Source organism: Podarcis tiliguerta (assembly GCF_965153285.1).
Source record: "Podarcis tiliguerta genome assembly, chromosome: 14".
Lineage (NCBI taxonomy): Eukaryota > Metazoa > Chordata > Lepidosauria > Squamata > Lacertidae > Podarcis > Podarcis tiliguerta.
Window position 1 is genome coordinate 12,550,759 of NC_139547.1, and position 24,326 is coordinate 12,575,084.

General features: G+C 47.5%; 1 protein-coding gene across 1 annotated transcript in view; it reads left to right on the plus strand.

The window, feature by feature from the left end:
• The first annotated feature begins 253 nt into the window (after positions 1 to 253).
• GLDN (gliomedin) overlaps positions 254 to 24,326 on the plus strand; it is a 41,816-nt gene continuing 17,743 nt past the window's right edge. Inside the window, exons 1-6 of the mRNA XM_083412083.1 lie at positions 254 to 797; positions 12,503 to 12,554; positions 16,902 to 16,919; positions 19,802 to 19,900; positions 21,023 to 21,169; positions 22,360 to 22,488. Coding sequence (XP_083268209.1) covers positions 450 to 797; positions 12,503 to 12,554; positions 16,902 to 16,919; positions 19,802 to 19,900; positions 21,023 to 21,169; positions 22,360 to 22,488 — 793 coding nt within the window. The 5' untranslated portion in view covers positions 254 to 449. The remainder of the gene's footprint in view (positions 798 to 12,502; positions 12,555 to 16,901; positions 16,920 to 19,801; positions 19,901 to 21,022; positions 21,170 to 22,359; positions 22,489 to 24,326) is intronic.

The following is a 24,326-nucleotide window of genomic DNA, read 5'->3' on the forward strand; positions in this document are numbered from 1 at the left end:
GGGGGACAGACTTCCTTGGGAGTTAGTGGACTCTTCTTCTCTGGATGTTTGTAAGCAGAGCTTGGATGGCTGTCTGTCATGTAGAATGGAGTTGAGGTTCTTTGCAGGGGTTTGTACTAGACGACCCTCGGGGTCCCTTCCAAACTCTATAGGGTTTCCTAAAGAGCCCAGTCTGGAGCAGTCAGGGCTCGATCCAAATGCCCGCAGGACACGTGTTTTGCGCGGAGCCTTCGCCCTCGCGGGCTTGCCTGCTGGGTTGGCCCGTGTCCCGGCCAGCCTCTCTCCGTCCCTCCCAGCGCCGGGGCGCCCGCCACTCGCAGCCCTTCCGCCCCCGACGGTGCGAGCCAGCCGCCCACGGGGCATAAGCGCCTCCCCGTCGCGGCCGAGCCCCCTGCCACCCCCCGGCCGTGTTGTCCCAGCGAGGAGCGCCTGGTCCGTCGGGCGTCGCGATGCAGGGACAGGCAGCGGGCAGCCGGGCGCTGTGCTGCGCGCTGGCTGCCGTCGGGTTGCTGTCGGCGCTCAGCGCCGCGGGCACCGTCTTCTTGCTGGGCCAGTGGCGGGAGCTGAGCGCCGCGCTGCAGGCGACCCAGGAGGAGGTGGCGCAGCTGCGACAGCCCCAGGTTCCGCCGAGCGCGCTGCGGCACCTCCGCGACAGCGGCACCCCGTCGGACGGCGGCCTCGCCCAAGCGCCGGGCGGCCGCGACAAGAGGAGCCAGCGGAGGCGCGCCCTCGCCAAGAGCCACATCCGCGCCGAGGACGAGGACATGCTCATGATGATGACCTACTCCATGGTGCCGGTAGGGGGCGCTCTGGCCTGTCGAGGGGGGGAGGGGTCGGGGTCGAAACTGGGTTTCTCCCTAGAGATCCAGAGAGAAATCTGCGCTTGGAAAGCTCCAGTTATCTGCCCCCAAGGTCAGGCTTGCTACCCACAACTCCGCACTGGCAGAGCTCCTGTGCTGCAGCCAGCGGAAATCCAACAGGTGCAGCTTGCGCTATGGAGAGGGGCAGAAAATCAGTCCGCCCGGTTGGACCCTTTTAGGGTAAAGGAGTATTGGGAAATGATCCACAATGAACTGGAAAAAAACAGAGTCCTTTCTGTTGGGGATAATTCAGACTGAAATTCCCAGGTGTCAAAAAAGCTAATTTATGTATGCTGCCGCTGCGGCCCCTGTTTTGTTAGCCCCAAAATGGAAAACGAGCAAGGTCCCAACTAAAGAAGAATGGAATATGCACAACTCGCAGACTTAACGTATAGAATAAGAGAAAATAACTGTGTACAACTGAAAACGCTGGCAGCATTAAGATAAATTCAACAGTGTAAACCAAGTTTTGATGGGTGCTACAATGGAATACTGAATGGCATAGTTTTTTGTAAAATATGCAGGGATTTATGATATGTAAAATGAACCATGGAAAGAGAAGAAGGGAAGTCACTGATATCTGAAGGATGTAAAATGAGTATTTTAAATTGTAAAACAGAAAACGCATTAAAGAAGAAGAAGAAAGAAAGTTCCCCCTGTTGGATTTCGGCCGCTCTTCGTGGCACCGGAGTGAGGCCAGCAGATAAAGATGGCAAGGGAGAATGAAGGCCCCGATATCTGGTGAAGGAGGGGGGCCTGAAATATCCAGGGTTAGCATCACCCCCTGTTGCTTGACAGCTACAGCTTTCCCTGTCTCTGCATGGCCACGCTTCAGAAAGGCACCACCTGTTGAATTTTGCGATCTGAAGCCTGTTAGAGGATTTCTTCCATTCACATGCCTGTGCTCAGGTTGGATCTAAGCAACCTGGGTATGTGCAGGATACCAGCCAAAGAGTGTATATTTAAGTGCCTTAATAATAACTGTTGAATTGTGTGCAGCCATAAGCAGGGTATCATTTTTTCAAAAAAACAAAAACCCTATTGATTTAATTAGCCAGAAATTCCCAGGTTCAGTCCCTGGCATCTCCAGGTAGGATAATGTACTCATGTTGAGTTGGAAGGGACCCAAAGGTCATCTAGCCCAACCCCTGGAATGCAGGACAGAGAAAGACTTCTATTCTGAAACTGCAAAGAGTCACTGCCAGTCAGTGTAGACACAAGCTAAATGGTCCGATTCAGTACAATGCAACTTCCCATGTTCCTCTTTTTGTTGTGCTGTGCAAGACCTCCAAGTGTGCTACACAGCAGGGGCTGGAGGAGAGGGCTAGGGAAGGGGGCAGTTTGCAGATGCTACAACTCCCTCTCCCTAGGTTTAAATGGGTAGAGTCAATCTCCAGGTTGTGATTTTGGTGGCACTTTGGTATTTTGGACAGCTTGTTCTGCACTGCCAAGGTGAGCCAAAACATCAGTACTGAACAGCAGTACTTAAAACAGCAACACCTCTTAAATTCTCTGTAAGGGACACGGGTGGCGCTGTGGTCTGAACCACTGAGCCTCTTGTGCTTGCCAGTCAGAAGGCTGGCAGTTTGAATTCCTGTGATGGAGTGAACTCCCATTGCTCTGTCCCAGCTCCTGCCAACCTAGCAGTTCAAAGCACACCAGTGCAAGGTAGATAAATAGGTACCACTGTGACGGGAAGGTAAATGACTTTTCCATGCACAATGGCTTCCATCACGGTGTTCCGTTGCTCCAGAAGTGGTATAGTCATGCTGGCCACATGACCTGGAAAGCTGTCTGTGAACAAACACCGGCTCCCTTGGCCTGAAAGTGAGATAAGTGCCACAACCCTATAGTCGTCTTTGACTGGACTTAACCGTCCAGGGGTCCTTTGTTGTCGTTTAGTTGTTTAGTCGTGTCCGACTAAACACTCCTGTCTTCCACTGCCTCCCGCAGTTTGGTCAAACTCATGCTGGTAGCTTCGAGAACACTGTCCAACCATCTTGTCCTCTGTCGTTCCCTTCTCCTCGTGCCCTCAATCTTTCCCAACATCAGGGTCTTTTCCAGGAGACCTTTACCTTTACGTTTTTACTTAAAATGGCATCACCTCTTAATTTTTCTTTACAGCCCTGTAGCTTTAAGCACCTCCAAACCCTCTGATTTGTTGGAGGAATCAACAGCCTTAGCAAACTATCCAAAAACCCACACTCTGCCTTTATACCACTCTCATCCATACTTTTCCTTGACCTGTATTTCGATTATATTGTGTACCGATTGATTCCTCTGGGTCCAAGAACTTTTCTGGTTGTTCTGCAGCTGTGTCTTGCAAAGCTCCAACCTTAGCTGCTGAATTTGATCTTATCAGTTGCGCAGAAAATCCAAAGAGAGAGTTTGCTTTACGAAGCTTCGATTCGGTGGGTTAGATCAGATTTTCATGAGGCACAGCTGCATAACCCTGTATTGCAGGGGGCTGCACACTCAGGGAGATGGTTTGACAGTGATAGAATTTATGATCTGTTCAATGTTTCCCCCATAAAATACTTTATCTGTAGCATTATCAGTTGCTGTGTGATATTTTGTATCCTAAGACAGAACCACAAGGTGTGCAAACGCTATCTAATCCTAAACTGCATTGCAGTAAAAACAAAACCAGAACTTTCTTCCAAGATATACAACAGTTGTCTGAGCGATTATATAGTCATAACGTGTCTACAGCTGACACTCAGTTTAGAGAGTTGTCAACTGGCCCAGGCTTCTGTGCCTTTAATGATCTGCAACACTTGGAAGACAGTCTGGAAACTTCAGCTAGTGCAGAATTCAGCGGCCAGGCTGCTCACCGGAGCAAGATGGTTTGAGCATATTACACTGATCCTGGTCTGACTGCACTGGCTACCAATTAGTTTCCAGGGCCAATTCAAAGTGCTGGTTTTGACCTATAAAGCCTTAAATGGCTCAGGACTGCAATACCTGAAGGACCACCTCTTTCCATATGAACCTACACTGACCCTGAGATCACCTTCTGAGGCCCTCCTTCGTGTGCCTCCTCTTCGAGAGGTCCAGAGGGTGGCAACACAAGAACGGGGCCTTCTCTGCAGTGGCTCCCCGTCTGTGAAATGTTCTCCCCAGGGAAGTTCACCTGGTGCCTTCATTTTACACCTTTTTAACCAGGCCTTTGGTTGACCTGACTGACATCCTATGCCCTTTTAAAATGTGGCACTTTGGGTGGTGGGGGGCTGTTATTGGGTTATTGTGTTTATTTTGATTTTATATATTGTGACCTTTTCTGTGAACCACTCTGAGACCTCTGGGTATAGGGCAGTACATAAATTCAATCAATAAAAGAAGAAGAAGAAGAAGAAGAAGAGCTTGACTGCTGAATCAGGCCAAAGCCCCATCTAGTCCTGCATTCTGCTTTCACAGTGGCCAACCAGATGACTATGGGAAGCTTGCAAGCGAGACCCAAGCAGAACAGAATAATAATAATAATAATAATAATAATAATAATAATAATAATAATTTATTTATATCCTGCCCTCCCCAGCCAAAGCCGGGCTCAGAGCGGCTAATAACAGTAAAAATACCACAATTTACATAAAATCACAGTCAATTAATTGAAATACATTCTAAAATCACTTCAGAATCAAATTAATGGCAACCACTGGGCTACAGTTCTATGAGGATGACAGAAGGAGAGAGGAGGTCAGGCTGTGCCCTGGCCAAAGCCCTGGCGGAACAGCTCTGCCTTGCAGGCCCTGTGGAAAGATGTCAAGTCCTGCAGGGCCCTAGTCCCTTGTGACAGAGCGTTCCACCGGATCAGGGCCATGGCCGAAAAAGCCCTGGCTGTGGTTGAGGCCAGCCTAACCTTCCTGTGGCCCAGGATCTCCAAGATGTTTTTATTTGAAGACTGTAAGGTCCTCCGTGGGACACACCAGGAGAGGCGATCCTGTAGGTACGAGGGTCCTAGGCCGTATAGGGCGTTAAAGGTCAAAACCAGCACCTTAAACCTGATCCTGTACTCCACCGGGAGCCAGTGCAGCTGGCATAGCACTGGCGGAATGTGATCCTGCAGCGAGGACCCCATAAAGAGTCTCACCACAGCATTCTGCACCCGCTGGAGTTTCTGGGTCAGTCTCAAGGGCAGTCCCACGTAGAGTGAGGCTGGTATTCAGAGCCATAATGTCTCTATGGAGGTAGAAAACAGCCATCAATGCTAGTGGCCATTGATAGTCTTGCTCCTGTCCAAGGAGCATCATCACATTCCAATTGCTGCAGACTAAATGATGGTTAAAGGTGCAGGTGCCAGATCTGGGTGTAAACTGGCGACTCTTTCTGTATTTAATTGCCAATATTTGACAAAAAAAGTTTTCAGGGTGATTTAAAGTGAAATGCAAAATGAAATCTGAACCCAGAATAAAACTGGCAGCGAAGAATGACATCTGTACCAGCAGATCTTTAAAAATGCAAGAAAGGAAAGGGGGGGAGGAATACAATTGAGTGGCAATTTTATCCATTCATTAATTTTAAAGGTGGGTATAAATAGGATGGAAGAACTTCTATTGCACATGTCTTGCTTGGAGGCGCTTCTGTCCAGACTCAAGTATCAAGTACCATTGAGCCAGATGCTTGCATTAGATGTTCTGAAATCTAAGTCTTCGCACAATATGTATTTTGAATTTTTTTTGTTCCTCCATCACGCCAACCACTACAAGGCATGTTTGCTTTCCATGCTTGCTGCTTCCTCTTGTCTCCTTACCCTGTGAGTGCCAGAGAAGCCAGAGAAGCCTGCATAAATTACCCACGGCTGTGTAGCTCCATAAGATCTCACCTGTTCAGACCCTTTCATTAGATCATTCCTATTACATAGCCAGAAAGCTAGGGACCACAGTGGCGTAGCGTGGGTTGTCAGCACCCGGGGCAAGGCAAGTAATTTGCGCCCCCTAACCCAGGGCAAGGCAAGTAATTTGCACCCCCCCCCCCCGCGCTGCACTGTCCCTACCCCAGATAGTCCCTCGCTCTCTCTCCGCACCGCACCGCACGCCTGGCACCCTCCCCTCCACAGTGGGCGGCGACCCGGCGGCTCGGATCAGATTCGCACAGCCAGCACTGCAGTGAGAGAGAGTGAGTGAGCCAGGTAGGGGCAGAGAGCTGCGAGTGTGAGCGCGCCCCCCCCCCGATGTTGCGCCCGGTGCGGCCATCATTTGCATTTTAAAGGACTGCTAAAGGGCTGCAGCTCAGTGGTTAGAGCATCTCCTTTGCATGCAGAAAGTCCTAGGTTCTATTGCTGGCAGGTCCAGGGAGTCTGGAAGACAGGCTGGAGAGCCACTGTCAGTCAGTGCAGACAACAATGAGCTGGTCTGGTTCCATGTAAGGCAGTTTCCTCATGCACATTTCTTGGGACACTTGTGAAGGCTGTCGGATGAGCCAGTGTTTCACTGCTTTTGCTTCATCTTCCTCCGCCAAGAGAGAGAGAACAGATCAAGCTCTCAAAATTGCAAAGCTAACGTCATCTGTTCTGCAGATGTTCTTGCAAAAGGTAAGAAATGGAAAAGATGGGGGGGGGGAAACAAACAGAAGACGATTTGGTTTTTGTTATGTACTGAGTTGAATAGGATCCAAAAGGCAGCAGTTTGATTGGCCCCAGAACAATAGGATCCGGAATGCAGCAGTCTGATTCGTCCACAGGAGCCACCCAATCCAGCTCCAGGTGGAAGTGAACCCGCAACCTGATTGGCCTACAGGTGAATCCCGGAATTAGCCAATCATGTGGGGCTCATTGTGTAAATAATGTATATAAAGCAGACATTCTGGGGGAACTTCCATTCCTCCTCACCACTATTAGCTGAATAAAGAGCATGAAATCCACTCTCGACTCCAAGTATATTTCAGTTTTAGTTGCTCTCTAGCTAGCCGTCAGTGTTCCCCTGAAGCTGTTTCCCAGTGTTGTTCTACTTTGTGTAGATACTGGGAGTGGGTGGGAAATCTCAGTTAGTTTGTGCCTACACATATTAAGTTGCTGGAGTGGCTTCGCAATCAAACCATCTTCCCAGGGAACTCTGGGAATTGTAGGAGTGTGTGTGTGTGTGTGTGTGTGTCCTGACAACCCTTGGCCTCCTGAACAAACTACAGCTCCCATAATTCTTTGTGGGAAGCCATGGCTGTTTCAAAGTGCCGTTATAGTGTTTTACATGTATGCTGTAGGTGTGGGCTGAGTGTAGGGAGTCCATTGCAGGCCTCTATCCTGTCCTATACTCCCCTCCCGTCTCATACTCTGGTTTTTCTTCAGATCATATAAATCTTCTGCTTTTTTGCTATATCCCACTGTCTTTTGCTTGGCAACAGTGGTGTGGAAATTCTATGAGTAAAAGAAAGAGGCTTTCATCCTTTTTGCTGGGTGCATTCCTATGTCTTCAGTAGCTCCCGATCTAGAGACAAGTATTGCAACAACGAAAAATCAGTGGCCATTTTTCCATCCCTCGATTCATTCTTTTGTGTCAAAACAAATTGCAGGACAAATTCGTCCTCCTCCACCCCCAACCCTCTCGCTCTCTCTTAATAGACTCTCGCTATGATTATGCCAGTTGACAAAGTGTTTTCGTTGAAGAAGCTCTGCAAAGAGTGAGCAATCAGTCGCCTGACTTTGTGAACAAAAGCGTGGAAATGAAAGCAAAATAAGCAAAAAGGAGAGGGCAAGGAATCTGGAATGCAGTCGTGATATTCTGGCATGGCTATAGATTTGACGACGGTGCAAAACAAAGAAGCCCAAATCTGTAGTAAATGACTCATTCTCAGTTCGGTGAAAAGCGCCGCGTGGAATGTGAGAGGAGCACTTTGATGCGCGTCCAAAATTCCTTGCTCATCAACCCTATTTGTATGATGTCGTTGAGCAGAGTTTGCTCGTGTTCCAGATAGGGCTTGCTAATAATCTCACATTCTTTTCTCAAGCCCGTCCAAAGGCAAAGGCTCAAAATGTTTCCCAAAGGCAAACATGGGTCGTGTGTCTAGATGCAGAAGAGAACCGGATCCTTCAGTACCTTTTAAACTGGGGGTGGGGTCAGTGGCGTCGCATGGGTTGTCAGCACCCGGGGCAAGGCAAGTAATTTGCGCCCCCTAACCCGTAGATTTGCGCCCCCTAACCCGTGGATTTGCGCCCCCTAACCCGTGGATTTGCGCCCCCTAACCCGTGGATTTGCGCCCCCTAACCCTAACCCCCAGATGTTGCGCCCGGTGCGGCCGGCCCCCCCTGCACCCCCCACGCTACGCCACTGGGTGGAGTAAGCCTGTGGCTCCTGAGACGTTGCTGGACTACACTTCCCATCACCAGCGGCCATTGGCCATGCTGGCTGAGGCTGATGGGAGTTGGAGTCCAACATCATCCTGGATAGCTCAGTTGGTTAGAGCATGGTGCTGATAATGCCAAGGTCGCAGGTTTGATCCCCATATGGGACAGCTGCCCATTCCTGCTTTGCTGGGGTTTGGGCAGGGTGATCGTCAGGGTCTCTCTGCAATTCTATGAATCATCTGGAAGGCCACAGGTGCCCCATCCTTGTTTTCAGTGGTTGTACAGAATATGGGATTATGTTATTGTTATGCAGGATGTTAAGTTGTGGGTGAATATATCAGACAACACAGCGATTCTTGTTTATTCACAGGCCCAGAACAGAACTGGCCTGAAGGGTTTAGCCAACCTGCTTATATAGAGCTCAACTACAAAGCAACAGTAACACTTTCTGTAACTATCCAATCACTGAACGTCACTTTCACTTCCTTATTTGCATATGTGGACCTGAGAGAAAACTATCTACAGTATCCCCCTGCTGGCCCAGGGTGAGAACTTCAGTACATAACACAGGATAAACTCCTGGGTGATATGAACAGTCTGGAAATGCCTGCCTATCGATCTTAGGCAAACTCCTTCTCTGGGCTGTTTTAGGCACCTGCTAAAACCTTTCTTGTTTAAACAAGCCTACATAGACATTGTGGGACGTGGGTGGCGCTGTGGTCTAAACCACTGAGCCTAGGGCTTGCCAATCAGAAGGTTGGCGGTTCGAATCCCCACGATGGGATGAGCTCCCATTGCTCTGTCCCAGCTCCTGTCAACCTAGCAGTTTGAAAGCACGTCAAAGTGCAAGTAGATAAATTGTGGCGGGAAGGTAAACAGCCTTTCCATGCAGTTTGGCACTCATCATGGTCCGCCAGTAGCGACTGAGTCATGCTGGCCACATGACTCGGAAAGCTGTCTGTGGACCAACGCCAGTTCCCTTGGCCTAAAAAGGGAGATGAATGCCACAACCCCTAGACACCATTGACTGGACTTAACCGTCCAGGGGGGTCCTTTATGTTTTACCTTTTACAGACATGTATATTTGCCATATATCTTAATTTGTAAGTTGTTTAAAAATAAAAATAATAATAAGAAGAACAATAATGATGCTGTATGACCTGTACCCAGCTAAAGCTTTCTCAGAATAAACCTGTCCATTCATTTTAATGGATGTACTTAGGGCAGGAGAACAACCAGAAAACTAGGATGGCATCAATGGTAGCAGGGAGAAAAAAGGGATGTGAAAATGATAGTGTTATAAATCCTGCTTCTATGCACGTAGCCAGTGGCATAGCATGGGGGGTCAGGGGGGGCCGGCCGCACCGGGCGCAACATCTGGCGGTTAGGTTAGGGGGCACAAATCCACGGGTTAGGGGGCGCAAATTACTTGCCTTGCCCCGGGTGCTGACAACCCACGCTACGCCACTGCACGTAGCTCAGTGGGAGAGCATCTGCATTGTATGCAGAAGGTCCCAATTTCAATCCCTGGCATCTCCAGGTAAGGCTGAGAATGCTGCCCCCCTGTCTGAAATCCTGGAGAGACACTTCCCACCAGTGTGGACAATACTCAACCTGATGGACTCGTGGTCTGATTTGGTAGAAGGCAGCTTCCCAGGGCTCCCTACTTCAAATTCCCAGGTACCCAACATTGGCCATGCTGACTGGGACTGATGGGAGTTGGAGTCCAGCAGCACCCACAGGACATTGTGTTGGCTTCCCCAGTTGAAGATTTCATACCCTCCAACATTTCTCTGATGAAAACAGGGGCATACTATTCCACCACCATCAATATTATTATTTTATTTATACCCCACTCATCTGACTAGGTTGCCCCAGCCACTCTAACATATATAAAAATATTATAAAACATTAAACATTAAAAAACTTCCCTATACAGGGCTGCCTTCAGATGTCTTCTAAACATTGTATAGTTACTTACCTTCTTGACTTGCCGATCGGAAGGTCGGCGGTTCGAATCCCCGCAATGGGGTGAGCTCCCGTTGCTCGGTCCCTGCTCCTGCCAACCTAGCAGTTCGAAAGCACGTCAAGGTGCAAGTAGATAAATAGGTACCGCTCCGGCAGGAAGGTAAACGGCATTTCCATGCGCTGCTCTGGTTCGCCAGAAGCGACTTAGTCCTGCTGGCCACATGACCCGGAAGCTGTACGCCGGCTGCCTCAGTCAATAAAACAAGATGAGTGCCGCAACCCCAGAGTCGTCCATGACTGGACCTAATGGTCAGTGGTCCCTTTACCTTTAAGGAGAAGTGGGACATTCCAGGGTCAAATAAGAAACAGGGACAGCTTCTGTAAATCCGGGACTGTCCCTGGGAAACAGGAGCACTTGGAGGGTCTGAGATTTGCAGCAGCAAAGGGGGGGGGGGCTTAGGATGGAGGGCACAAATGGAGGGCACACCCTGCTCCCAGCCAGAACATGACAAGTCATAACATTGGAGAGTTGCTGGGAGTTCACTCTGGTGCTCATGCTTTGAATGAAAGGGAGCATGGTACCCAATTATTCTGATGCCTGATTAAAAAACATAGATTAACCTTAGCAGTTAAGGCCAATGTGTTCTTTAAAAATTGAGCTTAGGTTGCATTTTGACGCTTGTCCTAACATTGCCCTCCTTTGGAGCACTACATTCCCTGGTTTGTCAGCAGTGATGTCTGTACAAAAAGTAACCAGCATTCATCCCTTTAAATTATTTCCTCGGTGCAGTGGCCACTACACCCCCCCCCCCAAGCTCTCTTCTGTCCTCCGTCCAGCTTATCAGAGTTCAAATACATTGGGAGTACATCCTGGGAGGGGGTTCCAAGGGCCACATAGAAAGGATTGGAGGGCCACAATTTGCCTGCAGTCCTGAGGTTTATCACCACCGCTGTAGAAAAGAAGTCATGAGTTAATAGTTAATAAAAAGATCACGGGACGCGGGTGGCGCTGTGGGTTAAACCACAGAGCCCAGGACTTGCCAATCAGAAGGTTGGCTGTTCGAATCCCCGTGACAGGGTGAGCTCCCGTTGCTCGGTCCCTGCTCCTGCCAACCTAGCAGTTCAAAAGCACGTCAAAGTGCAAGTAGATAAATAGGTACCACTCCGGCGGGAAGGTAAACAGCGTTTCCGTGTGCTGTTCTGGTTCGCCAGAAGCGGCTTAGTCATGCTGGCCACATGACCTGGAAGCTGTACGCCGGCTCCCTTGGCCAATAAAGCGAGATGAGTGCCGCAACCCCAGAGTCTGTCACGACTGGACCTAATGGTCAGGGGTCCCTTTACCTTTACCTTTAAAAAGATCACAGATCCACTTCAAATTGGAAACTGGATTTTTGTTCCTGTTAGGTTTTCAAGCAGAAGCTGGTTTGCCACCCAAGTGGGAAGCTGTATCAGTGGATCACGGGCAGGGGTTGGGTAGAGAGCCTTTGAGATCCCTTCCAGCTCTATGCTTACTATATAATTGCAAGCAGAGGGGCAGCTCAACTGGGTACGCGTACACTCAAAAATGTTTGTTCTGACACACTTGGGAAGCAAATCTTTAAGACTGTATTTGGGCCTCAAGTTATAAAGGACAACTTGCCTTTGGTGGCCCCCTCACGCTTGTTGGGCTTCAGCATGAACTGCAGATCTAGACTTGTCTCCTGTTTGGCAGGTTTACCTTGGACAGTGACTCAAGCAGAGACACAACAGGGATCTTCCAGCAAGGATGTAGAATTACTCTGTATCTCTTCATTAGGTGTGATTGGATTAAGGCACAGAGGTGCAGCAGAACCATCTCGTCCTGCAGCAGCAGAGGCTGGTTGGAAGGTGGCACAGTTGGGCTTTTTGACATGCAGAGACACAATGGGCAGCCACCTCTGAAGATCCTGCTTAGTCTATGCCTTGGGAGTGGTTGAGTGACCATTCATTCCTGATGCAGAAGGATACTGAAATCTCCAACTCCCCGATCCAAAAAAATAATGATCGGAAGAACTCAGAGTATTTATGCTTGCAGAGATGCAGCGGGCAACCTCTTAGGAACATAAGACGAGTTTTGCTGGATCACACCAAAGGCCTGTCTAACCTCTGGATTCCTATGGGAACAAGCTAAGCATGTAGACATTCAGATTGCCTCTCACCCTGGAAATGTCATAAATCCATTTTGACCAGCAGCAACTGATGGAGCTGGGCTCCATGGATTTGTGCTTTGGAGCTGAGGGCAGCCTTTCTGCATTAAATTATCTCGAGTCGTGGCACACTCTGTTTTAAAGCATTCTTCTGATGTGCTAGAATGGTAGGAAGCTGTCTAAATCTCACATTCTGCACCCTGCCATAAAGATACCGTGTTTTGTGATTTCAGGTCCGGGTGATGATCGAGATCTGCAACAGCACAAAGGGAGTGTGCTTGACAGGTATGCTGGAGAATTTGTGATCTGGCAAACTGGGGACTTTTTTCTGTCTGTGCCTATTTTATTGCTGCTACAGCAGTGGGAGAAATTTGCCACCAGTATCACTACCCAAAGCTGCTCTAAACCAGGGTCTTCTAGGAGCATGTCTAAGTGTGGAAATACAGCTGATTTTATCTATCTATCCTATCTATCTATCTATCTATCATCTATCTATCTATCTATCTATCTATCTATCTATCTATCTATCATCTATCTATCTATCTATCATCTATCTAGCTAGCTAGCTGATGGCTTTTATATGGTCAGAGGGAGAGGAACTGTTCCTGCTCCACTTCTGAATGCCTTGCTGCAGCCTACTTGCATTGGCATGCTCTAACCCAGGGGTCGAGGGACGCGGGTGGCACTGTGGGTAAAAGCCTCAGCGCCTAGGGCTTGCCGATCGAAAGGTCGGCGGTTTGAATCCCCGTGGCGGGGTGCGCTCCCGTTGCTCGGTCCCAGCGCCTGCCAACCTAGCAGTTCGAAAGCACCCCTGGGTGCAAGTAGATAAATAGGGACTGCTTACTGGCGGGAAGGTAAACGGTGTTTCCGTGTGCTGCGCTGGCTCACCAGATGTGGCTTTGTCACGCTGGCCACGTGACCCGGAAGTGTCTCCGGACAGCGCTGGCCCCCGGCCTCTTGAGTGAGATGGGCGCACAACCCTAGAGTCTGTCAAGACTGGCCCGTACGGGCAGGGGTACCTTTACCTTTTTAACCCAGGGGTCAGCAAACTTTTTCAGCAGGGAGCTGGTCCACTGTTCCTCAGACCTTGTGGGGGGCCGGACTATATTTTTTGGGGGGAAATGAATGAATTCCTATGCTCCACAAATAACCCAGGAATGCATTTTAAATAAAATGACACATTCTACTCATGTAAAAACAAGGCGATTGGGCTGGATTCGGCCCCCGGGCCTTAGTTTGCCTACCCATGCTCTAACCCAGCTTTCTGCAACCTGTTCCTACTGGACTGCAAAACCCATCATCCCTGACCATTGGCTATGCTGGCCGGGGCTTATGGGAATTAGAGTCCGAAACACTTTAAGGCCAGCAAGTTGGTGAAAAGGAGCTGCTAACTTAAGCGAGTTTGCAATATTTCAGGTTGGTCCTGATAAAGAAATGGCACTACTGGTACTTTTGGATTGCTTTCCTAAAGGCAACACAGCTAATGGAAACCTTTGGCTTCCATTAGCTTTGGCTTCCATGTTCTTCATTTATCCTTGGTCTCCCACTAGTCAAGGATAATGGGAGCCACAGTCCAGTGTAGATAACCACAGGTTCCCCATCCCTGGTCTAAATGGAGCTTGTTGGCTATAAAGATCCAGCACAGTCCATCAAGTGCATTTTTGGCCTAGGACCTCAGGGATAAACAATGACTTGACGTCCATTTTTCAAGATGTGGGGAACCGTTGTCCTTCCAGATGTTGCTGAACCAGCATGGTGAATAGCCAGGAATGATGGCAGCATCTGGAAGGTCCAGATGCTGCCATACCTGGACTAGATACAATGGGGACGAGTCGCTGCTACGTAATTCTACACATCTTGCATGCAAAGGCTGATGAATTTGCACAAGGACTTAAAAAAACCAACAACCCACAAACTGATTTGGAGATGTGAAGAATTGAATTTAAGATTGGACGAAATGAGAAACGGTTAGAGACACAAATTGATCAGTTTGCCCATTGCTAGTTTCAGGTTCCCAACAGTCAAGCAGGAATGAGGGAGCCTTAAAGCAGGATCTTCGCCACCATTTAATCCAGATCTGTTGTTTCGTTTTGGCACAGCCTTCAGATCCCATGTGCCATTTTCATGTGTGCTGCAAACCGAGATGCTGAGAGCTTCTTGGGAGGCACCAAAAATACAAAGGTGTAAAGGACTGGATTATGTTGGCTGGCAGGAGTGAAAAAGCGAGTGTGCCACTATCCTCTGCAATGAGACTACCCTGAGGAATGCATGCTTTGTCAAGAGAGCAACTGGCTGAAATTTAAGCGGGTGCTGGGCTTGGAACAGAGAAGGAAGTTTGTTTGTTTGTTTTGAAAGATTAGCCACCAGTGAACTGAATTGGGTGGTGGTAGAGGGAAGGATTATGTTTCTGTATTTTTCAAAGTATTATGTTGTGCGTATTGTGAGCAGTTTCCCACATAAATACAGGAGCAACCAATGCTCCCTTCTCGAGTAGGCGAGGCAAACATTTTTCGCAAAGTTAATCCGCCATTTTCATTTCACTTTTGAGCACATTTATTTATTTAGAGCATTTGCACCTTGTTCTTCAGGCTGCCAACCTCCCATCTTCGTAGCTGTCAACTTTTCCCTTTTCTTGTGAGGAATCCTATTCGGAATAAGGGAATTTCCCTTAAAAAAAGGGAAACGTTTACAGCTATGCCCATCTTATGTTCAGCCGATGTACATGTGTAAACTCAGAGATGGGTAGCCGAATTGTGGAGGAGGGTGTGGACTGCTGGCTGCCTAAAACCTGTAGAGATATGAAACATGTGACTCTCCACAAGTTGGACTCCAAGTCCCATCAGCCCCTGTCAGCATGGCCAATGGTCAGGGCTGATGGGTGTTGTAGTCAAACTGGCTTAGTTTACCCATCTTTGTTTCAAAGCAGGAATGGGGAACATCAGGCTTGAGCTCTCTGTCTCTCCTCTGGGACTCTCACAAGGCACATCCACTCTCCCCAAGCCATATCCCACTCAGTGGCATAGCGTGGGTTGTCAGCACCCGGGGCAAGGCAAGTAATTTGTGCCCCCTAACCTGTGGATTTTAGCACTGATTTTAGCACTGCGAGTGCGAGCGCGCCCCCCCCAGATGTTGCGCCCGGTGCGGCTGGCCCCCCCTGCACCCCCCACGCTATGCCACTGATCCCACTTAGGTTTCATTTCACACCTTTCTTGAGTGTTCTCACCTGGCTGCAAGGTGTCCTTGAGAAGGATAGAGGACATAGAGGGGGGTTGTGACAGTGTCAGTGTGTACAGCAACTAGCCTGCTGTACAGAGGTAAATTTACATTCATTCATCTTCTTTTTAAAATTATTTCAATAATTTCCAAATTATTACAAATCAAAGCAAATTACTTTAATTTAATACAATTTCTTAAAATCAGGTTTCCCGCTCCTGTGGCAAACATATGTCAGTCATTTCCTCCCATAGCTGCATCTTCCCTTATTTAATGTCCAGTTGACCCTTCACTTGTCGTTAGTCCATTCCTGCAGCTGACCACATTATTATTATTATTACAGTGGAACCTTGCAAGCCGAATGCCTTTAAACTCAAACGTTTTGGCTTCCAAACGATCAAAAACCGAAAATGTTTTTCGGAAGCTGAACGTCTGACATGACTTCCGCCTCTTCTGAGAGCCAGTGTGGTGTAGTGGTTGAGAGCGGTAGTCCTGTAATCTGGGGAACCAGGTTCGTGTCTCCGCTCCTCCACATGCAGCTGCTGGGTGACCTTGGGCCAGTCACACTTCTCTGAAGTCTTTCGGCCCCACTCACCTCACAGAGGAAGGGAAAGGAGAATGTTAGCTGCTTTGAGACTCCTTAAAGGGAGTGAAAGGCGGGATATCAAATCCAAACTCCTCTTCCTCTTCTTCTTCTTCTTCTTCTTCTTCTTCTTCTTCTTCTTCTTCTTCAGGAAGCTCCTGCAGCCAAACAGAAGCCACGCCTTGGTTCTCGAACCATTTCAAGAGTTGAACAGACTCCTGGAATGTATTAAATTCGAGAACCAAGCTTATGAAATCCATTTCACGTGTGTAGTCCTTTATGTACATTGTTGTTTCAGACCTGGTGTGCTGGGATAATTAATTAATATCTTCCCATTTTACATTCATTTAGCCATAAACTTTTGATTCACATGTCACTCTGCTCCCTCCAAAAAAAGGTGCCCAGAAGGGAACCTGTCTCTTAGGCTGAAATATTTTCTCCACCCCTACCTAGATGGTTACACATATCCTTTGTTTGTTTCAATGTAATTTTCAGCGTGATACAGTGGTATCTCAGTTTAAGAACAGCCCTGTTTAAGAACAATTCGGTTTACAAACTCCGCCAAACCGGAAGTAGTGTCCTGGTTTGCGAACTTTACCTCTGTTTACGAATGGAAGCCGAACGGTGGAAGGGCACCGGCAGCATGAGGTCTTATTAGGGAAAGCGCACCTCATTTTAAGAACGGTTTCGGTTTAAGAACAGACTTCTGGAACGGATTAAGTTCGTAAACCGAGGTACCACTGTACTGGGATATTCATTGGAGTGTTATTTCCAGTTTTGGAACTGAGTTTGGAATGCACTGACTATTCTCCCTGTCTCTCTCTGTATGTGTCTAGGACCACCAGGAATACCAGGTAATATCTTCTCTGCTATATGTTCCTGTCTTTAAGCTTAAGCACTAGCTGAAAAAGCTGCTTTTACTGTCCTTCCCTGTTTATCTCCTGCCTTCCCTTCCCTCCTGTTTGTATACTACTATAGACTGAAAATTGTATACTATGATAACATGGTAGATAGATAATGTAAGGATATGCATAACTTTATAACATGCAGAGAATAATATGTGCTGAGAAATCACAGAGAGAGGAGCTGAGGTAAGTCTCGGGAGGGGGAGGGAGGGTTTGAAGGGGGTGGTGGGGGAAAATGCGGGAAAATAATGAAGATGATGATGATGATGATGATGATGATGATAATAATAATAATAATAATAATAATAATAATATAATAATATAATAATAATAATAATAATAATAATAATAATAATAATAATAATAATAATTTATTATTTATACCCCGCCCATCTGGCTGAATTTCCCCAGCCACTCTGGGCAGCTCCCAATCATATGTTAAAATATTAAATATTAAATATTAAAAACTTCCCTAAACAGGGCTGCCTTCAGATGTCTTTTAAAGTTAGGATAGCTGTTTATTTCCTTCACATCTGAAGGGAGGGCATCCCACAGGGTGGGCGCCACTACTGAGAAGGCCCTCTGTCTGGTTCCCTGTAACCTCACTTCTCGCAATGAGGGAACCGCCAGAAGGCCCTCGGCGCTGGATCTCAGAGATATGGTTTGATAATTTGTTATGTTGAAATTGTTAATAATTTTTTTTTAAGAAAAAAGAAAAAAGAACAAAATAGATCCTGCCAATCCAATCAATCAATCAATCAATCAATCAATTGTATAGTAGCACGACGGGGTGAGCTCCCGTTGCTCGGTCCCTGCTCCTGCCAACCTAGCAGTTCGAAAGCATGTCAAAGTGCAAGTAGATAAATAGGTACCGCTCCAGCGGGAAGGTAAATGGCGTTTTCGTGTGCTGCTCTGGTTCCACTCTGGCGGGAAGGTAAACGGCATTTCCGTGCGCTGCTCTGGTTCGCCAGAAGAGGCTTAGTCATGCTGGCCACATGACCCGGAAGCTGTACGCCGGCTCCCTCGGCCAATAAAGCGAGATGAGCACCGCAACCCCAGAGTCGGTCACGACTGGACCTAATGGTCAGGGGTCCTTTTACCGTTAGCTTTTACATGATTCTTAAACATAGCCCTGTAGGAGAACGTCAGTCAGTGCAGCGCTTTCATCCATGTTGTAACATGCTTTTGGGAGGCAGTCTGGTTGCCACATTTTGGCAGCTGTATCTTCTCCTTCTCTAGCAGGTCCCAGGGCTGGCTAAAGCAACATAAAATCCCTCATTAAAAACAGTTGAAACAAATGGCCATCACGGAAATGGGCTGGGTTGTAAAAAAATGTAAAGGTAAAGAACCACTGGACAGTTAAGTCCAGTCAAAGGCAACTATGGGGTTGTGGCGCTCATCTCGCTTTCAGGCCGAGGGAGCCGGCATTTGTCCACAGACAGCTTTCCGGGTCATGTGGCCAGCAGGACTAAACCGCTTCTGATGCAACGGAACACCATGACGGAAACCAGAGCACACGGAAACGCCGTTTACCTTCCCGCCGCAGCAGTACCTATTTATCTACTCGCACTGGTGTGCTTTTGAACTGCTAGGTTGGCAGTAGCTGGGACAGAGCTATGGGAGCTCACCCTGTTGCACAGATTTAAACCGCTGACTTTCCGATTGGCAAGCCCAAGAGGCTCAGTGGTTAGACCACAGCGCCACCCACTGGGTTGTAAAAGCACACATCTCAAGGGTCAAAGGCCACTTCTGTGGTGTGGCCATGTACGAATAAGTCTCAGCAGGCTTCTTCTGAGGTCTCCTCCAGGAGTCTATGTGGCTGAAGCAGGTGCTGACAACCCATAAAACCCAGACGGACGACTATGTGAGAGTGCGGCAGAGGCAGCAATGGAACTGTGTTCCCTGCAGTCTTGTGCAATGAGAGTCAACAGGCTCCAATTTCTATTTAAATCAGTGGGGGCTTCTTCCAAATAAACAGGCGTTGGGCTGATCTGCGCAACCTTTTGTCTCAGTTGCAGTTGAGAGGTTCGGCCTTCCCTCTTGCTAAAGCACCACGGCTGTCTTTGTGAACAAATTGCACAAGTCTATGTAGGTTTGCTCAGCACTGAAGCCCCACTGTGTTCCGTGGGTCTTACTCCCTTGTTGAGTATAGAAACCTTTAAGTTTTCCATAGGAACCCCCCCAAAGTTTGGTATCGATGCAGCGTATTTCTGGAATGTTGTTGTCAGCATCTCAATATTCTCTTCCACCAGCTGCATTATTGCACCATCAAAAACTGGTAACTTTCCTCGTTCCAAGCCGTTGGAAGGCAAACACAAGGACTTAGGCCTGCTTTTAATTTCTAGTCCATAGTGTCTTTCTCCCCCTTCCATATGTTCCACATGTTATCTGTTAAATTTCTGGATATTATGAAACTGATGACACAGTTGTCATTATGCTGTAGAAGAAAGCAGCATTTTCTTCTGGGTTTCTTACGAGACAGTTGTTTTAACTTCAAAATAAAGCTTTGCAAATTAAAAAGGGGGGAGGAAAGAATGAGGGGGCACATATGATGCTAATTTAGCTTCTGATGTTCATTTGGTATGAGATGTCCTTTGTTTATTTACCACTGAGGAACCTTTCCTTGAATGGTATTAATAAAAATGAGGGGGCTGCAATTAATTCCCTTTATAAATCTATAAATCCAGAAATTCTGCAGCTTAGCAGGACTGGGAAGAAGGGTGAGAGGTAAATGCAATTCTAAAAGTAATGGAATAAATACTTTTTGATGATATGTGATATCCTGTGCAGGGGGTGGGACTCCCTGAAATGTATTTCTTTGACTTTGTCAGGTCCTCCCGGGCTTGATGGACTGCCTGGTTTTAACGGATCAGATGGCGACCCTGGCATCCCTGGTCAGAAGGGAGAAATTGGAAAAAGAGGGAAACCAGGTATATTTTTGGACTTAAGAATGATATATGCAGCTGACCTTTCCCCCTTTATTGGATCTTCTCTTCCCACCTCAATCCCTGGAGGCAGTTCTGAAGAAGTTCAGACAAATCATGTGGTGACTGTACCACTTCAGACTGGAGGTGGGAAACGGCATGTCTGAACACTGTCACTGAAATATACTTGGAGTCGAGAGTGGATTTCATGCTCTTTATTCAGCTCATAGTGGTGAGGAGGAATGGGAGTTCCCCCAGGACGTCTGCTTTATACACATTATTTACACAATGGGCCCCACGTGATTGGCTAATTCCGGGATTCACCTGTAGGCCAATCAGGTTGCGGATTCACTTCCACCTGGAGCTGGATTGGGTAGCTCCTGTGGACCAATCAGACTGCTGCATTCTGGATCCTATTGTTCTAGGACCAATCAGACCGCTGCATTCTGAATCCTATTGTTCTAGGGCCAATCAGACTGCTGCATTTTGGATCCTATTCAACTCAGTACATAACGGTCTCATTTCAAAATCCCTCTCCATGTGGGTGACAGCTAGGTGTGTAGCACAAGGGCTGCAAGAATGGCAAAGTTTTGTTGTTGTTGTTAAAAAGGGAAACAAACGACTTCCCCTTGTCTTTAAAAGTAAGCCCATCCCACCTCTTTGATTGGGCCTGGCCCTCCCCAAAGATTTGCCAACATCCCTCCCACTTTATTTTTTAAAATTATTTATTTACTTTTGAAAGGGGTGAAAGGGTCTCCAAAAATGAGGTGTGTGCGCATGTATGTGGTCCAGCCTGAAGTGAGATTAGGGATTTGTTGCCCCTGTCAGGAATCAGATCTAGAACGTCTGAGGTAAACCGTGGTTACCTCATGCTTTCTGAACATGCCCATCGTTCATTTCCTTCTTCACTGGACGTAACGCTCAAGGCAGAGCTGAGCCCCACGCTATTTCTTTTGAGAAAATTACTTCAAATAAGCTCAAACGCACCTGGGAAAACATGATGGATTGAACTTGAGAAAACAAAGCATTGTTCTGGAATGTCCACAGAGGGCACTCAATTCTACGATATTCCCTTCTGGGTTAATCACGTCTCAAGAATGGTATTGAATGTTCCCTCTTTTCTACCAGGATTGAAAGGAGAACCTGGAGAGAGAGGTGAAAAAGGGGATCCTGGAGAAATTGGCTTGCCTGGGAAAGAGGGAGAGCGAGGAGAAAAGGGATCGAGGGGTCCCAAGGGGGACAAAGGTGATGCGAACAATGAACTCATGGCAGAAGGTGAGCTAACAGGCACTCTAATAATGTATAACTCATAGAAAAACATCATATCAACAAACTCCCATAGAGTGCTCTTTGTGTTACTTGATGGCCACAACCACACCATATACATTTAAAGCACACTGAAATTGTACGGTTTTTCACAAAAAGAATCTTGGGAACTCTAGTTTTTTAAGGGTCCTGGGAATTGCTGCTCTGTGAGGAGTTCCAAGGATTTCTGAAGGGAAACCATGTGCTTTAAAATGTGCTTTAAAGCGGTGTGATCAAGTGTTCTCCTTGGCAGGGTTTTCTTCCTATATACATAAAAAGGTAAGACTGTCGTCACGCAGCTCCCACTGGATGATTCATTGCACCGTGTCCATCCATCTAGTTGGATGAAAGGAGTGCTTAGCCATGGCAACGTTTTAGGAGGAGGAAGATGCAAGAGGTTACCATGGGGGTGGTTTGTGTGCAATGGGGGGGTTGCACAAAAGGAGATGGGGGAGGCATGGACACAGGGGAGAAGGTGAAAATGGGTGCAAAGTAGAGCTGCGGAATTGAGGATCCTCAATTAGCTGGTTAAGATCAGTCGTTCTGAAAACTAGCCTCCCTGCAGCATGGCGCCACCTCCCTGTAGATGTTGTTGGACTCCCATCACCTGATCATTGACCATGCCAGCTGAGGCTGATGGGAGTGGTAGTCCAACAACATCTGGACGGCACCAGGTTAGGGAGACCTGCTGCAAGCAATGCTGTTCAGACTCTGCAGATCCTCAGATTATGGTGTTGGGCATCCCAAAATAGGACATGGCGGTGTTTAAATTTCTACCTTGGGTCTGGTAAGCTACAGTCATACCTCATGTTGCTAACGCTGCGGGTTACGTCGTTTCAGGTTGCATCCTGTGGCGACCCGGAAGTACCGGAAAGGGTTACTTCCAGGTTTCGCCACTCGCGTATGCGCAGATGCGCAAAATGACGCCATGCGCATGCGCGGAAGCGGCGAATCGCGACCCGCGTGCGCGCAGCCGCGGGTTACATTCTGTTTAGGTTGCGAATGGGGCTCCGGAACAGATCCCGTTCGCAACATGAGGTATGACTGTATAACCTTCTGTCCTCCCGTGAATCTACTTGATAGCATCTCTCAAAGGGATATGTGCCAAACTTGTAAATGTACTGGCCAAAAGTAACTCCTCTGCTTTGATGTTCTCTTAGGTGCAAAAGGTGAGCCAGGGCCTCCAGGACCCTCTGGTCCGCCAGGGCCTCAAGGACCTCCAGGGCCACCTGGGAAGCGCAAAGCTAAGGCCCAGGTTCAGGAGAAAATGTTCAGCTCAGAGTGTACAGGTGAGTGCTTTGTGATGCTGTAGCGTATTGAGCTAAAATGTCGAGCTGCAGATCGGGGAGTCCCCAGTTGGAATCCTGCCTTTTCCATGAACTCACGAGGTGGCCTTAAGCATGCCCCTTCCTCTCGGCCTCAGTGCCCCCATGTGCAGTAGAGGGGACAACAATAGTAGCTTACCTTACAGGGTTGTGCTAAAGGTAACATACAGTGGTACCTCGGGTTACATACCCTTCAGGTTACATATGCTTCAGGTTACAGACTCTGCTAACCCAGAAATAGTACCTCGGGTTAAGAACTTTGTTTCAGGATGAGAACAAAAATTGTGCTCCGGCGGCGCAGAGGCAGCAGGAGGCCCCATTAGCTAAAGTGGTGCTTCAGGTTAAGAACAGTTTCAGGTTAAGAATGGACCTCTGGAACGAATTAGGTACTTAACCCGAGGTACCACTGTACTAGATAATGCGTGAGAATCGCTTTGAACACTCGAAACTGCAATAGAAATGTTTGTTATTTTTATCAACAATATGCTCTTTCCGTCTTTAACATGGGCAGACTTTGGGTTTAAAAGGTCTACTTTCTGCTAGAACCCCAACGTCCATCGATCTGAGCAGGGCCCAAACGGTGGTACAGACGCTTAGGAAGCCTCCAAACAAACTTGCCGCATCTCAAGTCTTAGCATTTAGGGTTGTGTCCAATCGTGGCACAGCCTTGCTCCACCAGGTGCCCTTCATATGTTCTGGAACACATGACATACATGCCGACATGTTAAGCAATGATAATCATGGGCCCCTCGAGTGGAACCTCGAGTTGCGGATGTAATCCGTCCCAGAGGCACATCCGCAACTCGAAGCATTCGCATCCAGAAGCGGCCCATCTGCACACATGCATGGCACGATTTAGAGCTTCTGCGCACGCACAAAGCACAATTTAGCACTTCTGCACATGCGCGAGCGGTGAAACCCGGAAATAACCTGTTCTGATACTTCCGGGTTGCCGCAGGACACAAGACGAAAACACACAACCTGAAGCGGACGCAACATGAGGTATGACTTTACATTTGAAGCAGGATCATGCCACTTTGAACAACAACAATAATAATTTATTATTTATACCCCGTCCATCTGGCTGGGCTTCCCCAGCCACTCTGGGCGGCTTCCAAAAAAATATTAAAATACTGTGATACATCAAACAGTGATGGCTTCCCCCAAAGAATGCTGAGAGCTGTGGATTTTTAAGGGTGCTGAGGATTGCTAGGAGGTCCCCCTCTACACCCCTCACTGAGCTACAATTCCCAAAGCTCACTAGGAAGAGGGATTGATGGTTTAAGAACTCTGCAAATTGTAGGTCAGTAAGGGGAACAGAGGTCCTCCTGGAACCACTCCCTGCACCTTTAACAGACTATATTTCACAGAATTCTTTGCTGGATGCTTTTGCTGAGATTCCTGCATTGGGGGGCTGGACTAGATGAGCATTGTGGGGATCCCTCCCAATTCTACAAGTCTATGATTCTAGGAATGTTCAATGTGGCATGATGCTTCATTTTTTATTTTTTGCGATAAATTTTTATTGATATTACATATATATACATAAAGACAAATACAAAATCCATTACATAACTTGCACATATCACATCTACTCCACAAATCATAAATATAGTACAAAATTATTTTAGGCTCTGCCGAGCCTTGAACTTCCCTCCACTCTTTTGGTAAGTATCAAATAAATTTTACAGTCACGTATTTTATCTCTTTTACTTATAGATCACTTACTGGTTATTTCAACCCCGCCAGTGTCGTCTGAAATTTGGTTCCAATATAAATCAAATATTTATTCCAATTATCAT